At 39.5% G+C, this 17,120-nt stretch overlaps 2 protein-coding genes across 8 annotated transcripts in view; one reads left to right on the forward strand and one right to left on the reverse strand.

Moving 5' to 3' along the window:
• OSBPL1A (oxysterol binding protein like 1A) overlaps positions 1-5,320 on the forward strand; it is a 222,336-nt gene extending 217,016 nt beyond the window's left edge. For all 7 annotated transcript variants that reach the window (XM_019656152.1, XM_019656153.1, XM_019656154.1 and 4 more), the window contains one exon: positions 4,083-5,320. In XM_019656152.1, coding sequence (XP_019511697.1) covers positions 4,083-4,185 — 103 coding nt within the window. In that variant the 3' untranslated portion in view covers positions 4,186-5,320. The remainder of the gene's footprint in view (positions 1-4,082) is intronic.
• A 902-nt stretch (positions 5,321-6,222) lies between these two features.
• Positions 6,223-17,120, reverse strand: part of CABYR (calcium binding tyrosine phosphorylation regulated) — a 75,295-nt gene continuing 64,397 nt past the window's right edge. The window contains 2 exon segments of the mRNA XM_019656151.1: positions 6,223-8,811; positions 8,813-8,931. Coding sequence (XP_019511696.1) covers positions 8,332-8,811; positions 8,813-8,931 — 599 coding nt within the window. The 3' untranslated portion in view covers positions 6,223-8,331.

The raw sequence follows: 17,120 nt of genomic DNA on the forward strand, positions 1-17,120 counted from the left end.
ACCCCCCAAAAATGTATACACATTTTAAGAAACGAACAAACTGAAAATTGTAATACTCAATATATAATATACCAATAACAAAAGATGAATACAAGTTACGTTTCACTTCTGCAATTTCAAGAGGTGCTCAAAATGGTTAGCATCCAGACGTTTCTGATTACAGTGAATTACTGCTTGAACAATGTTGACCAAAATCCATTTGTATCACTGCGCATGCCATTTTAATTTATTCACACAGTACCATGCATCTCAAACTTATCACAGATGCATACAGTTGTTAGGCATGTTGGAGATTCTGTTGCAAACTCATACCTCCATTGTCATTGTACTTCCACAACATTCTCAGATTTCAAATACCACTTCAAAACAGTCTTGCAGTCTTTGAATGACAACGGTGCTTCCGCCATTTTCTTTGACTGTCCTGCCTGTCACATTGTGACACTGGCATTCATTTGATTAACACCATCTTTTGAGTGAACATCATACTACACATTGCTACCATAACTCAACTTTGAAAAGAAATATATAGATAACATCTCTTAAAATGTGTATATATTATTTTGGCATCCCCTGCCCCCGCCCCGGGTATATAGCTTGTAGCAAGGATATTTAGACAGTACCTTTACTCTTCCAAACACAAGAGATTTGACATGTCATGGAAATATGATTTGTATAAAGGAACATCCTGGACTCCATTTAGAAATAGAAAAGGGCAATAAAATTTCTAAGTTTTGAAAGTTTTTAAGGATCGGGAGTTATTTAGTAGTCACTTTATTGAGTAATAGAATCTCTTGTAAATAAGAATAGAATAAAAACATTTCCTATATTTGTATCAGGTAATAGAAACCATTGTCCCATAATTCAGTTATTAAATCAATTTTAGAGCCAATATGAACAGAACTTTGCAAGCATTTCAGCAAATATTATTTGGTAGCCCTTTTGCATCATAAAGAAAGATAATTATTAGAATGCAGAGAGACCGTAGATATCATCTAGTCCAGTGGTTTATGTTAGCATTAACATCTTTGTTGCCAATGAATGCATAAAGAACCTGCAAATATAGAACACATGCAAACAGAGCTGCGGTGGTTGGACCAGGGCTTAGGGGTGGGGCCTTGGCCACTCCCACCTTCTCCCCCGCTGCACATACATAAACTCCATGTAACAGAGTTTGAAAACCATTAGTTGAGAAATCCCTTCATTGTACCGGAGGAAACCAAATGCGAGTGTATTTCATTTAGTAAGGGACTTGTGCGAGGCCATACAATTAGTAAGCCAAAGGCCCGTGATTAGAACCTCCACCTTCATTAATCCTTCAGGCAAAGCCACATTGCTTTATGGTGATCCCTTTTGAAAAGATGTGTTATATTTTTTCGTTATTTCTAGGCTCTTTTGCATAGAACCCCCCTTTTGCACTATATTTCTAATTATTAACTCTTATTTTTCTGGTCACATTTTCAAGTATAAGTGTAAGTGCAAAGCCCAGGAAGAATTTTTACTGTCAGATAAAGTCTTAATATTCAGGAAGCAGAGCTTTAAACTGTTCTGTTGTCACCTGAAAAATAAAAGCCAGCAGCTACATTTGTGAGCTCTAATTTGGAGCCTTACGCATGCTTCCTTCCATAGCTGCTTTGTAGCACCAGTTCTTAAATGACTATCTAGAATCGATCTTTAAAGTGATCCTACCGACCCTTTGTCAAAAAAAAAAAAAAAAGTGCTTTGAGCACTTTTCTTCCGGTGGTGGTAAGATTGCACATTCACTGACTTGGTTCTTTCTCCCATCCCTGTATATTTGGCTAGCTTGGTTCAGTTCGAGTAGGGGCGGTAGTGGGGTCACTTTTGTAAAGGAACATTTTTCTTCTATGTAGCGCTAACTAGCTTCACAAAAATCAAACTCAGAAATTTACTGTAACTTGTCCCAAGTTCTTCTACACTAAAAGCTGACATTCCTGCTAATGCTTTTTCCACTCACTTGAAGAGAGTTCAGGCTGCAGCATTTTTCAGACCATAAACTGTGGTCCCTGCTTATGAAAATGGCTGCTCGTGATCCTGACCTATTTTCCTAGAGGAGCTCACAGACTTTAACGAGTATGGGGAAGAGGTGGAGGGACTGGTGAAAAACACAAGATTGGAAGAAGAGGAAAGGTGGGTGATGAGGCAAAAAAGATTGATGACATCGTCTCCCCTCACAATATGAGCACTGTGCAGAGTTAATATTTTATGGAATGTTCTTTCACTGATACTGACCCACGGACACTATAGACTCAAAAATATTGAATGAAAGGTAGCAAAGTTATCCTCTTAGGACCTTCCTACTCTTTCCTATTACCTGTGCTCTTCTAAAATGTTTGACTTTAGAAAGATAAATTAATTGGACTTTTTTGTATGTGGAGGGATTATGATGATAGTAGCAGAGGTTTCCAGACATGATTGCTAACAGGAAAACTAGAAGTTGAAAGAAACCCTAATCCTTTGCATCAGATCATCACTCCAAGGTACTCATCTTTAGTGCAGTGTTAGAATTCTCCCCAAGCATAAGTGACACCCAAGAAGGGAGGTTTGCAGACATGTTCTTTAGAGAACTATGCTTCTATGTGAATAAGATAACACCCTTTGCTATTAAATCTATTATTCTGTGAAATGTATCATTGTAACTCTTTTTCCTTCTCTACACTGTATGGAAGGAAGAAATCCTGTGGCGTAGGGCCTGAAGCTTGGTTTATTTTTGAAATTATTTTTGATTACCCTGATTTTGATTTGCCTGCTTTTCTGAAGTGCTTGACTTTGCTAGGCCTGACTACAAAAGCGCTTCTGTTGTTTAGATTTTTGAGACCGAAAGGAACATAACTATATAACTTTAGACAAAAATTCTATGATTTTGATCAAATAATTATTCTGTAATATATTTCTAGTTTGGTTACCAAAGTCTGAATAATATATATCTTGATCATTTAAAGTAGACTTTTACATTTTTCTAGTTAGGGAAAAGTCCCCAAAGCTAAATAATTTATGTAATAATGTTCTAGAAAATTTGGTCTTAATGGGCATTTCCTATATGAACCTTCAAGGAAATAGCCTCATCTGAAATGGTTTTTTTTTTTTCTTCTTCTTTTTTCTCTCAGGGTTGTTATTTAATGCTTCTGTAGTGATAAATGGGACTTATCAAACAAATCTAACCTCACTCTTGTTAAATATTTTTAGAAGTAATTTATTTTTAGAAGTAATTTACTTGTGTTTTCATAAATGTTACTCTGAAAACAATAATATTTAGAAAATGTTACACAAATTTAATTGTGAACCTTTTGAGCAAGTAATTTTGCATTTCTATTATCTAAAGAAGGCTGGGACTGTAGGAAATGGATGACATGTTTTTTTTATAGTGCAATAAAATGATTAGGGCAGCTCTTTCTAGATTTAGATAAGACAGATTAGGATTTTAAAAATCTAAGATGTAACCTAAGAATCCATATTAGCATGGAGAAAATTGAGACCCAGGAAGATTTAGACTAGATTAATTTCAGTGGATTATGTGTGGCATACTATATTCAGAAAGCCATGATCTTTAAAATCAAACAAGTTTGATATCAGTTATTAGCTTGGATAAGTTATTCAACTTCTCTATCATTCAGCTCATTTGCAAAACAGAGCTTTAAGGGTTTGGGGGGCATGTCTTCTGAACCAGGCACCTTATACATGAATATAGGCATGTTGTAAAAGTTAGTTACTTTATTCTAATTCCTTATTCCTAATTGCTCTTAAAGAAAGCCTTTTAGCAGAAGATCAGGAATGGGGCTAAAGGATGAATAATTAGACAAAAATATTGGTTCTAGCAACCATACTGGACAGAAGATCTTCTGTTTAGTAGTGCTGGATGCTGTGGAAAATACATAAACCTTTTGTGTGGTATCATTATACGTTTTGGAATATTATTCTACATATGTGCTATCAGTTCTTCACCCCCTTTGGAAATCCTTAACTCAGAATGAATTGCTTTAGTAGGGAAATACTGCAAATTAGTGAAGCGCAGGTACCCTGTGATTTTAAAGTTTTCCCTATAAACCTTGTCCTTTCTCTTCAAACAGGTGGTTCCATCAAGGTCCTAATCCCTACAACGGAGCACAGGACTGGCTTTACTCGGGCAGCTACTGGGACAGAAACTACTGTAATTTGCCTGACATTTACTAAAATGCAGACAAGTCAGGGCTTTTGGCTAATCTACAAATAACTCTTAAATATGTTTTTAAATTTTTTTCCTTATTTCTACTCATCTTTTAAAGAAAGAAAAAACCCACTGATAACTTGCATTTCACCCAACAAAAGTAGGGCATAAGGTGGTATTGGTGATGAGTCTTATGGAAAATGGGTAATTTTGCTATCCAAATACTTATTTGAAATACTATTTTATAGAGAAGAGAAACTGCTAGAGAACTGGAAAAGATGCTTTCTATGGTTGCTGTTGCCATATTTACTGAAGGTTTATACCTAAATGTAACTTTAGCTTTATGAAATTATATAGTAATCCCAAATCAAGTTATTTTGAATATTTTATGCTGTCAGGCTTGAATGTTTTAGATGTAGCTTTGAAATGTTTAGAATTCTCCTATACAATGTTTATGTGCTCAAATGCAGAGAAGGTTATGTCATTTTGTAGAGTCTACATCCATAAGATGGCTTTTCTTCTAACTAATTGCTCAATTTTACCCCTTCCCACCTCCAAAACGAAAAAATGCCTGAATATTCAGAACAGATATTCCTGATTTGAAAATTCTAAAGAATTAAGCAAATGATATACCTTTTCAGTTTATATTAGTGCTCTGAATTGACTTTTACAATTCTGTAATCAGTGTCATTAGAATTTAAGAGGTGTTTAATTGTACATGTTTGAATTGAAAATATGTATGAAAACGTAGCAATACACAAAAATGCCCTAGAAATAGATTTTAATCACCATCATTACATAATGACAGACCTTTTTAAATGCTTCAACTTCCAGTGGCAAGTGCCACCAGAGAAATTAAGTTGCACTTACGTATGTATTATAAATATCAAACTATATAACAGGAGGTCTTATGCATTTCAAGTTTGCAAAGCACCTGTGTACTTAAAGTATGTATGGAGACCTACTGTACAGTAGCTTTGCCCCATTAATTGGGGTACATTAATCTTATATTTATCCACTCAACCCCAGCCTCAGATATTACTCCCAGGGGCCTTAGATAGCTGCCAGTAAATTATTTTAATTGCTGTCTTGAAGTTCACAAGTGTTATAATGAAATAATCTACCTGATTCTAAATAAAGGCTTTAGAATGTTGGAAAAAAGTGTGTGTTTTTTTTTTTAAAGATTTTATTGGGGAATTGGAGGAGGGGAACAGCACTGGGGAATCAGGGGAAGGGGAACAGACAAGTTGCTGTCCTTTTTGTTCTTCAGTCTAGTTGTGGAGGACGTTTCACTGGCCCATGTTGGTATTATCATTGTGCTCTTCCCAGGTGAGGCAGATCGGTCGCCGGCCTCTGAAAGGCCACTCACGGTGGCTCTTGGCAGCTCACACCGGCTGCTGGCCGCTCATGCTGGCTGTCGGCCACACACGGTAGCTTATGGCAGCCCACTGCAGCAGGGGCTGCAGCCTATGCCATTGCCGGCAGACTCATGGCAGCCCAGCTCCAGGTTGAGCTGTTGTTGTTCACCATCTTAGCTGTAGAGGGTAGTGTCACTCACTGACTCTCATGTGGGATCCGAACCCAGGCCCTGCTGCTCAGAGCTGGTGTCCCAAGCCAGCTCTTAACCAATGCACCACTTGGTCGGCCCTGTGATTTCTTTTAAACTTTCAAATGTACTAAAGTTGCCACTTCATGCTATCCTAAATTATCAAGACTGTCCTTACAAAGAAGTCCTTGTGGTGCCACAGTCCCCAGGGCCAAAGAGATACCAGCTGCCTGGCCTGCACAGTGGTAAGTAAGCAGTTGGTACTAGTAAGTATTCTCTGGGGAAATGCATATGGTATTATAGCCAGGTGCTGCTCTTCATTGGGTGTGAATGCCAAATACAGAATTATCAAGTAGAAATACCTGGCGAGAAAAGCTAGAGTGGGGATGGTTATTTTTTTACAGTGTGTTACAAGAGCTGGAAAATGCCATTGTCATGAGTCTGGAAAGATTTAAAGGCTTTTTGTGTTTGGTTGTTTGTATACCTCCTAAATTACAAAATCAGCAAGAATGCAAGATTTTATGCTTGCATGAAGTTTATTGATACATTACACTTAGTGGCAGACTCCACCTTGAACGTTGATTCAAACAGCCTCATTTTCGGCATCTGTTGAGAATAATGTAAGCAGCAAATTGTTTAAATTTAATCATGAAAGGAAACATGTGAAATGAGTAGATCAGAAATGCAAAGTCTCCCCTCCTGCTCTCTGGCACTAAGGCCTTAACTAATCAGTTAGTGTATTTGCACTAACACATCCTAGCATTTCCTGCTGAAAACAGCCATTTTGACAATTTCACTAAAAGTCTAAAAGGGATAAGTAAATGCACATGGCCTTAAACTAGTTTGATAACTAAGAGTTGTCTCCATAAACATAGTAACTTGAACCTGTCTGTAAATGAAATCTAGCTTTTGTCCATCAGAAGTTCAGCTTGAAATCCCCACAAAATGTTTTAAGTAGCAGAGCTCGTTGGTGTGTAGGTATTCTCTTAGCTCGTCTCCCCACTTCCTGTAATGACCTCCTCCTGACGGGCTTTCCACATAGCAGCCAGCAGGATCTACCATTCTTACGGTTCCTCATTGAACTTTCAGTCCAAATCTCTTTCCTTGGTATATAGGGACCCTAAATTATGGTCCCCTCTTCAGGTCGCCAGCTTCCTCTTACGTGCTCTCCCCCAGCTCCTCCCAGCCATTTTAATGTTGGCCTACTTGCGGTGTCTCAAACTCCCATGCTCTTTCCCGCCCTAGCACTCTGTCTGTGGGCTCTTCGCAAGGCTGGCTTCTTTCATACTCACGGATCAGTTTACATCTGGGCCCAGGAAAGGGGGCCCTGTATCAGTACCTTGTTTGTTTTCTTCATAATACTTAACACAGTTTCATTTCCTTTTTCTTCATCTACCCCACTAAGGTGTAGGCTCTGTGTTTTGCTCGCTCTCCTGTACACCAGTGGGGGAGGAAGGGCTAGTGCAGTGCGTCGCATTTACTTGTGGAATGAAAATTTTTTAAATGATTAATAAAACTGGCGTATCTACAGTTGATTCCAGTGGTCTTTTTAGCTCTTTAATGTGTTTCCAATCTGTCTATTCTGCTATAAATATTCACTCTAAGGGGAAACAAACTCTTACTATAATTCATTGGATAATCTCTTACCTTGCTCTCCAGTTGTTCCCGGCTCTTATGAAGTCTTACCGTCTTATCTCTGCTCCTCCCTACCCCTTCAACATGCCAACTAGATGGTAAATTCCCACTTTAAAGAGGCAGGATAAGTAGCCTAGGAAATTGACCACCCTTTCCAGGATACAACTGAGGTGCCTCAAGAGTTACACAAGTAGCAAGTGACTGTATCTGACACTTGCAGCTGGAGGAAAACAAGAAACAGTTTCATCCAGCAAGGCTAATCCCTATGCCCTGGACCTGACCTTTGGCTAATGTTAATGTCATTATAATCTTATTTGCATTGAGTTACTATGACTCCCAGGATGCATCTGTTGCCATGACAGTTTTGGAGAAACCAAATAAGGAAGAAAAGCGGGAAACTGAGGAGGTACATCAATGGAATGTCACCAAGCCCTACCCTGGGAGGGATAAAAACTTCCAGTAGGGACTTCCTGTGCGGGACTGAGTTCACCCACACTTCCCCCTCTCTCATGTATGTACTTTCATTTCAGTAAGCTCCCCGTGTGTCCCTATGTCTGTCTCGCTCTTGAATTCTTTCTTGCGTGGAGACCAGAAGCTGGTCACCACTGCTCCTGGTTCAGTCCTGTCTTGGACATCCCATGAACCTCCAGTGACACTAAGAATGTTTTTTTGTTTTGGGTTTTGTTTTTGAATCCACCCCCCTTCAGCATCTCCCATGGCTAGTCACAGAACAAGGTATTCAAAGGCGGTTGGTTGATTGGTTCCCGTAGGAGGCACCAAATCCTTGGTGTGAGTCATCATGGTGCAATACACGGCTGTGCATTTATTAGTAATTGGTGGTAAGGAAGCTGGAGACAATAACTCATCAAATTAGAATATACCCAACTCACTGCATATCTCAATTCAATTTTTTAAATATCTCAGCCCCAGGTCAACAAATCACAATGCTGAAAATTCCTACATGTTATGGTAGGGAAAATACCTGCCAGTTTTAAGGTTCTGCTCTGTGAACATGGGCAGTAGTCACAGTTATTTCTCCAGCAATGCCATAACTTCCTAAGGGAGCATGTGTGTCGCCAGACCCTGAACCGCTTTTGGCGACACCTTCTACTGGGAAAGCAACAGAAAGAAAAGCTGGGCTTTGTGGCCTGGGGACATCTTGTCCACTTGTAGGAGCACTAGCATTCTGGAGTTTGGGGGGGTGTTTCTGGCATTTCTGATCTGCAGGAACTGCAATGGGAACTTGGACTGCAGCACATCTCTTCAAGGGATCTGCCTGGGAGACCACAGCATGTCCAGGAAGAGGTTTCCAATCCTGCGCTTCCTGAACATTTGAGCCTACTAGAATAAAAGGCGGGGCACTGGTCTTCTTGCCGTCATCCATCATCACATAAACTGGAGAAGTAACTTTCGGTGGATGCTGCAGAAACTGTGGATCATTAGGATTAGGTAAATAGAGGGTTGCTTGGGGGGAAAGGCCCAGGAGCAGGTGGCGGTGATGGGCGACTTAGTTGATTCATATCAGTTAGACAATAAAGGGTCCACATGTTAGAATATGGTGGTGCTTGTCCTGCTTCGCTTGTTGCTATTGCTATAAAAAAGAATTTGCAGGCATTAAAGAATTGGTCTGTGTACCAGGTGCTATGCACAGAAATGTCTGTGTAATTTTTTTACATATAAAACAGCTGTAGTAATGTGTTGCATAAAGTATGCTATAGAGAGGGCCAAGTAAATTGTGTTTGGTAATGTGAAACAAGAGATTCTCTACAGTTGGAAAATGAGAAGTGTTGTGATAGCAACTGGCAAGGACACAAGTGATGGCTGAAGAAGCAATCTCGTTCTAAGTTGCTGTTTCCAGATACTTAAACTTTAGACATGGCTTCTTCAGGGTCCTCCAGAGGAAATGGAAATTCAACTCTATTGGCTTTACCCCAAAAAATCAATTGAGTGTGTTAAATATTGAAAAAAGTGTAAATGCAGCTGCACAGCGATTTTTTTTTTAAGTTTCAGGTGTAGAAAACCACATAATGATCAGACATTTACACCCCTCATAAAGTGATAACCCCACCAAGTCTACTACTACTACCACCGCTCTGACATCCTACATAGCTATTACAGTACTGTTAATTATATTCCCCATGCTGTACTTTACATCCTGGGACTATATATAATCTGCACATTGGGTTGTCGGAAAAGTCATGACGTATTTTTTCTATTTTTCGTTGCAAAATGCGTCATGACTTTTCCAACAATCCAATATATTTACATACATATTTAATTATAGTTGACGTTCAGTATTATTCTACATCAGCTTCAGGTGTACAGTGCAGTAGTCAGGCATCTACACAATCTATGAAGTGGTCTCCCCAATAAGTCCAGTACCCTCTGACACTCTATATAGTGTTTACAACATTACTGATTATATTCCCCATACTTTGTTTCATATCCCTGTGACTATTTTGTGACTACCAATTTGTACTTTCTAACCCCTTCGCCTTTCTCATCCATCCCCAAACCCCCTCCCATCTAGCAGCCATCAGTATGTTCTCTGGATCTATGAGTTTATTTCTGTTTTGTTTGCTCATTTATTCTGGCCTTTAGATTCCACACATAAGTGAGATCATATGGTATTTGTCTTTCTCAGTCTGACTTATTTCACTTAGCATAATATCCTGTAATTCTATCCATTGTTGTTGCAAATGGTAAGATTTTATACTTTGTAATGGCACAGTAATACTCCATTGTATAAATGTACCACAATTTCTTTATCCAATTGCGTATTGATGGACATTTTGGTTGTTTCCATGTCTTGGCTATTGTGCACAGCACAGCAATAAACATAGGGGTGTATATATTTTTTTGAATTAGTGTTTTGGATTTCTTTGGATAAATACCCAGGGTGCTGGGTCATAAGGTAGTTCTAGTTTTAATTTTTTGAGGAACCTCCGTACTGTTTTCCATAGTGGCTACACCAATTTGCAAGCCCACCAACAGTGCACAAGGGTTCCCTATTCTCTACATCCTCGCCAACACTTGTTTGTTGCTTTATTGATGATAGCCATTCTGACCGGGGTAAGGTGGTATCTCATAGTGGTTTTTATTTGCATTTCTGTGATGATCAGTGACATTGAGCATCTTTTCCTGTCTGTTGGCCATTTGTATGTCCTCTTTGGAAAAATGTCTATTCATGGCCTCTGCCCATTTTTTTAATTGGACTGTGTTTTTGATGTTGTATGAGATTTTATAAAGTTTGAATATTAACGCCTTATCAGATGTATCATTGGCAAATATCTTCTCCCATTCAGTAGGATGTCTTTGTTTTGTTGATGGTTTCCTTTGCTGTGAAAAGTTTTTAGTCTGATGTAGTCCTATTCATTTTTTTTTCTCTGTTTCCCTTGCCTGAGGAGGGAGATGCATCAGTAAAAATATTACTAAGGGCAGTGTCTGCAAGTTTTCTTCCTATATTTTCTTCTAAGAGTTTTATGGTTTTGGGTCTTACATTGAAGTCTTTAATCCATTTTGATTTTATTGTATATGGTGTAACGTGGTCCACTTAAAAAAAATTTTTTTTGCATGTATCTGTTGTTTTCCTAGCACCATTTATTAAATAGACTGTCTTTACCCCAATGTAAATTCTAGCTTCTTTTGTCATAGATTCAATGACCATGTAGGCATGGATATATTTCTGGGTTCTCTATTCTGTTCCATTGTTGTGTGTGTCTGTTTTTATGTCAGTACTATGCTGTTTTGGTTACTGTAGACTTGTAGTATAATTTGATATCTGGTAGCGTGATACCTTCAGCTTTGTTGTTCTATTGATTTCCATGGCTTTTGGGGGGGTCTTGCAATTTTAGGATTATTTGTTCTAGTTCTGTGAAAAATGCCATTGGTATTTTGATAGGGATTGCGTCGAATCTATGGAGGGTGCCAAAAAAATTATACACATTTTAAGAAAGGCTAAAACTGTATTAAGATTGTAATAATAAATACCAATAACAAAAGAGGAATACAAGTCACGTGTATAAATTTTTTTGGCACCCCCAGTATATATTGCTTGGGTAGTATAGACATTTTAACTATATTAATGCTCCTTACCCATGAGCATGGTATATGTTTCTATTTATTTCTATCTTCTTTAATCTCTCTCTTAAATGTCATAATTTTCTGAGTACAGGTCTTTTACTTCCTTGGTTAAATTTATTCCTAAGTATTTTATTTTTTTGATGCAATTGTAAATTGGATTGTTTTCTTAATTTCTCTTACTGATAGTTTGTTATTGGCGTATAAAAATGCAACTGATTTCTGAATACTAATTTCATATCCTGCTACTTTACTAAATTCATTTATCAGTTCTAATAGTTTTTTTGTAGGATCTTTGGGGTTCTCTATATATAGTATGTCATCTGCAAATAATGACAATTTTACTTCTTCCTTTCCCATTTGGATGCCTTTTATTTCTTTTTCTTGTCTGATCGCTGTGGCTAGAACTTCCAGTATTGTGTTGAATAAAAGTAGTGAAAATGGTCATCCTTGTCTTGTTCCTTATCTTAAGGGGAATGCTTTTTGCTTGTCCCCATTGAGTATGATATTAGCTTTGGGTTTGTCATGTATGGCCTTTATTATGTTGACATATATTCCTGCCATTCCCACTTTGCTGAATTTTTTTTCATAAATGGATGCTGGATTTTTTTCAAATGCTTTTGCTACATTTATTGATATAACCATATGATTTTTATTTTTCATTTTATGTGGTGTATCACATTAATTGATTTGCAGATATTGAACCAATCTTGTATACCAGGAATGAATCCCACTTGATCGTGGTATATGATCTTTTTAATGTTTTGCTGAATTTGGTTTGCCAATATTTTGTTGAGGATATTTGCATCTATGTTCATTAGGGGTATCGGTCTAAAGGGGTTTGTTTGTAATATCTTTATCTGGTTTTGGGATTAGGGTAATATTGGCTCATAAAATGAGCTTGGGAGCCTTTCCTCCTCAGATTTTTTGGAATAGTTTGAGAATTGGCATTAATCCTTTTTTGAATGTTTGGTTAAATTCACCTGTGAAACCATCTGGTTCAGGACTTTTGTTGGGAGCTTATTGATTACTGATTCAATTTCTTGGTAGTAATCAGTCAGTTCACATTTTCTGTTTCTTCTTGATTCAGCCTTGGAAGATTATATGCTTCTAGGAATTTGTCCATTTCTTCCAGATTCTCCACTTTGTTGGCGTACAGTTGTTTGTAGTATTTTCTTAAAATTTGTTGTATTTCTGTGGTGTTGGTTATCACTTATCCTCTTTCATTTCTGATTTTATTTATTTGGGTCCTCTCTTTTTTACTTTATGAGGTTGGTTAAAGGTTTGTCAATTTTGTTTATCTTTTCAAGAAGCCAGCTCTTGGTTTCATTGATCTTTTGTATTGTTTTTTAGTCTCTATTTCATTTATTTCTGTTCTGAGATTTATCATTTCCTTCTGTGTACTCACTTTGGGCTTAATTTGCTGTTCTATTTCCAGTTCCCTTACCTGTAAAGATTTAGACTGTTGGTTTGAGATTTTTCTTGTTTCTTTAGGTAGACCTGCATTGCTATGTATTTTCCTGTTAGGACTGCTTTCACTGCATCCCATAGATTTTGGGTCATTATGTTTTCATTTTCATTTGTCTCAAGGTAGCTTTTGATTTCTTCCTTGATCTCACTGTTGACCCACTTGCTATTTAGTAGCATGTTATTTAGTCTCCATGTGTTTGTGGCTTTCATTTTTTTTTCTTGTAATTGATTTCTAGTACCACTGTGGTCAGAAAAGACGTTTAATATGAATTCAGTCTTCCTAAATTTATGGAGGCTTATTTTGTGGCCTAACATATGGTCTATCTTGGAAAATGTTCCATGTGCTCTTGAAAAGAATGTATATTCTGCTGCTTTGAGATGAAATGCTCTAAAAATGTCAAGTAAATCCATCTGATCTAGTGTGTCACTTAAGGCTGCTATTTCCATGTTGATTTTCTTTCTGGGAAGTCTGTCCATTGGTGTCAGTGGGGTGTGAAAGTCCCCTACTATGATTGTGTCACTGTTGATATCTGCCTTTATGTCAGTGAATATTTACTTTATAAATTTTGGTGCTCCTATGTTAGGTGCATAGATATTTACTACGGTGATGAACTCTTGTTGGATTGACCCTTTTATTGTTATGTAATGTCCTTCTTTGTCTCTTATTATAGTCTTCATTTTAAAGTCTATTTTGTCCAATATAAGTGTTGCTACTCCAGCTTTTTTCTCATTTCCACTTGTGTGAAATATCAGTTTCCATCCTTTTACTTTCAGTCTGTGTGTGTCTTTCAGTGTGAGCTGGGTCTCTTGTAGACAACATATGCATAGGTCTTGTTTTCTTATCCATTCAGCTACCCTATGTCTTTTGATTGGAACATTTATTTAATCCACTTATATTTAAAGTATTAATAGGTACATAGTTACTGACTTTTTTTATTCATATTTTTTATCTTCATTTGTTTTTTCCTTTCTTCTGCTTAAAGAAGTCCTTCCAACATTTCTTGTAATACTGACTTGGTGGTAATGAATTCCTCTAGCTTTTTCCTCTCTGGGAAGCTCTATATCTCTCCTTCAACCCTAAATGAGAGTCTTGCTGGGTACAGTAATCTTGGTTGTAGGCCCTTGTGTTTCATTACTTTGAATATTTCTTGCCACTCCCTTCTGGCCTGCAAAGTTTCTGTTGAGATATCATCTGATAGTCTAATGGAAACTCTTTTGTAAATAACTAGTTATCTTTCTCTTGCTGCTTTTAGAATTCTGTCTTTAATTTTTCACCATTTTAATTATGATGTATCTTTGTGTGTGCCTGTTTGGGTTTATCTTGTTTGGGGCTCTCTGCACTTCCTGGGCTTGTATGTCTATTTCCTTTGCCAAGTTAGAGAAGTTTTCAGTCACTATTTCTTCAAATAGGTTATCGATCCCTTGCTCCCTCTCTTCTCCTTTGGTACTCCTATAATGTAAATGTTGCTGCTCTTGATGTTGTCCCACAGGTCCCTTAAACTATCTTCATTGTTTTTCATTCTTCTAAACCACTGATTATCCTCTGCTTCATCTAATTTGCTGTTGATTCCTTCTCATGTATTCTTCATTTCACTTATTGTATTCTTTATTGCTGACTGGTTCTTTTTTATGGTTTCTATGTCCTTTTTCTGATTGCTATCTCTTTGTTGAAATTCTAAGTTCCTTAAGCATTATTATAGTCAGTGTTTTAAACTCTGGTAGGTTGCTTGCCTCCATTTCATTTAGTTCTGTTTCTGGAAGTTTCTCCTGTTCTTTTATTTGGGATATGTTTCTTTGTTTCCTCATTCTGGCTTCTTCTCTGTGTTTGCTTTTATGTATTAGGTATATCTCCTATGTCTCTCAGTCTTTTCTGGGTGGCCTTATGTAGTATGTGTTCTGTGTGGTCCAGTGGCGCAGTCTCCTTAATCTCCTGTGCGTGTTTTCCAGAAATGTCCTTTGTGTTGTGTGTGTTCTGTTGTAGTTGAGCCTTGATTGCTTTTGGCACATTGGTGGGACTGACTCCCAGGCCGACTGTGAGGACTGTCTATGCCCACTGTGTATGAGCTGCTATGTGGGGGTGACCCCTCAGAGGATTTGCCCCTGTGGGCTCTTCTGTCTGTTGAGACCCTCCTTTGGGTGTACCCCTTGTGGGGTTAGCCAGGAAGTGCTCTGGTGTGGTCTGAAGTTGGCTTCTGGGTGTTTGATTTCTGTTGTCTCTTGAGAGGGGCTCCCATGCAGCCGAATTTCAGTCCGGCCTGTTACCAGCCCCCCGCTACCTGGTAAGAGCCACAAAGCTATATGTAGTTGGCTGTTGCTGGACCTGAAGGTATATGTGGGTGGCCTCGCTGTGAACTGAGGCAGACTACCATCTGAGGCACCTTAGCAAAAGGCCCAGCCATTGAAATAGCTTCCTTAGGTACACGGTCCAGGTTGGATGACCCAGTGTTAAGGGTACCCTTGGCGATGCAGCACTAGCTGTGTGGGGCGGAGTCCCAGGGAATCATGAGACGTAGCCGGTGGTTTTTACAAAGTAAATCCAGATTCAGTTTTTACGCTAGCGCCTGGCCAGTGACCACTTTGCACAGTGCCCTGAGAAAACCACAGCAGCCACCACTTGCCTTGGGGCAGTGCCTGGCCTGTGACCACTTTGTGAAATGCCACTTGCCTCCACTTGCCTCAGGCTCACAAATCCCTGAGAGCTGCCTAAGTGTAGCTACAGCACTGGTTTTGGGTCACTGGCCACCACCAAAATCTCCCCAGACCATCGCGGGCCCTCCCTTCCTATAAAAGGCCTCCACAGCTTGTGGGGTGGGGCCAGCCACCCAGATGCTCAGAGTACCCCTGGCAGGCAGCTCTTGGTGGGCGGGGTGGGATTCCAGGAATCTAAGGGGTTTTGTCCATGCTTTCTACAAAGTCAATACAGACTTGGCTCCCATACCGTGCTGGGCCCGCGACCACTCCACAAAAATGCCTGAGAACACCACAGCCAGTCAATTCTTATCTCAGGCTTGCAGGTTCCCGAGAGCTGCCCAAGAGACACTGTGGCACAGGTCTTGGGTTACCACCCAGCAAACCTTTCCTGTTCTGTGGAGGGTCCGCAACCATGGCAAAAAGATCCTACAGCCTGTGGGGCAGGGCCAGCAGTCAAGATGCTCCATGTGATACAGCACCAGCTGTGCATGGGGCGGAGACCGAGAGCATCACCAAGGCAGTGCGCATGTGCAGATTCCACCAGACCAATGCGGTTGGGACTTGGCTCTTTGCGGGAGGACTTAACACTGAAAAGATGGTACCCTCCTATAGGCCACACGTGTGTCAGGTTCCACACAGGGACAGTGGCTCCTGTCTCTCCAGCTCTCACGCCACAGCCACACAACTCAGTCCTTCCCTGCATGTCCCTGGCCCTCCAGAGCTGTCGACCCTCCACCAGAGACCAGGTGAATGCCCGCAAGCAAGCAAGTCCATGTGTGGGTTCTACAAGAAGGTGCCTGTGTTTCCAGCTTCCCTCTACCCCATCAGGAAGGTTAGATAGTCCACGGTGATTTTTACAGCCAGATACCATGGGAACTTCTCTTCCCGACACAGGACCCCTCGGCTGGGAAGCCAGGAGTGGGGCTGGGACCCCTCCCTCTTCAGGGGAGACCTCTGCCACTGTGGGGTCCCTCCTGGCATTTAACAACCATCTATGGGCTTTGAGTGAGCATGCATTGTGTCTCCTTGCCTCCTACCAGTCTCGATATGGCCTCTTCTTTATATCTTTAGTTATAGGGGTTCTGTTCAGCTACTCTTCAGATGATTCTTGAGATTGATTGTTCTATAATTTATTTCTAGTTTTGGTGTGATCCTGGGATGCAGTAGGATTAGCGTTTACCTAATCCATGATCTTGTACCAGTTCTATTCTTTTCTAAAGAAATCTGCACTAGGTGTCATCCTTTGATCACATAATCAAATATCTCTGGCCTTTCAGGTATTATTATCTCCCATTAATTTGTTACCACACACATCAGATAATCTAGAACTCAGAACCCCAGAGAGTACGGCTTTTAGGAAAGACTGAAATCTTAGGTCCTAGGTGTCAGTAAAAGGCTGGTTGGTCCCACAGGGTCCTTTAACAAAAAGAGGCCAAGGCATGCCATCTACTTACACCAAGGACTCTTCAAGGTCAGCTTTGACTTTCCTAATGAAGATGGTACTGCCTTAGAGGACTGCGCCCTAGAATATGGGACGGA

This window comes from Hipposideros armiger, unplaced genomic scaffold (genome assembly GCF_001890085.2).
Source record: "Hipposideros armiger isolate ML-2016 unplaced genomic scaffold, ASM189008v1 scaffold_255, whole genome shotgun sequence".
NCBI classification, from domain to species: Eukaryota; Metazoa; Chordata; class Mammalia; order Chiroptera; family Hipposideridae; genus Hipposideros; species Hipposideros armiger.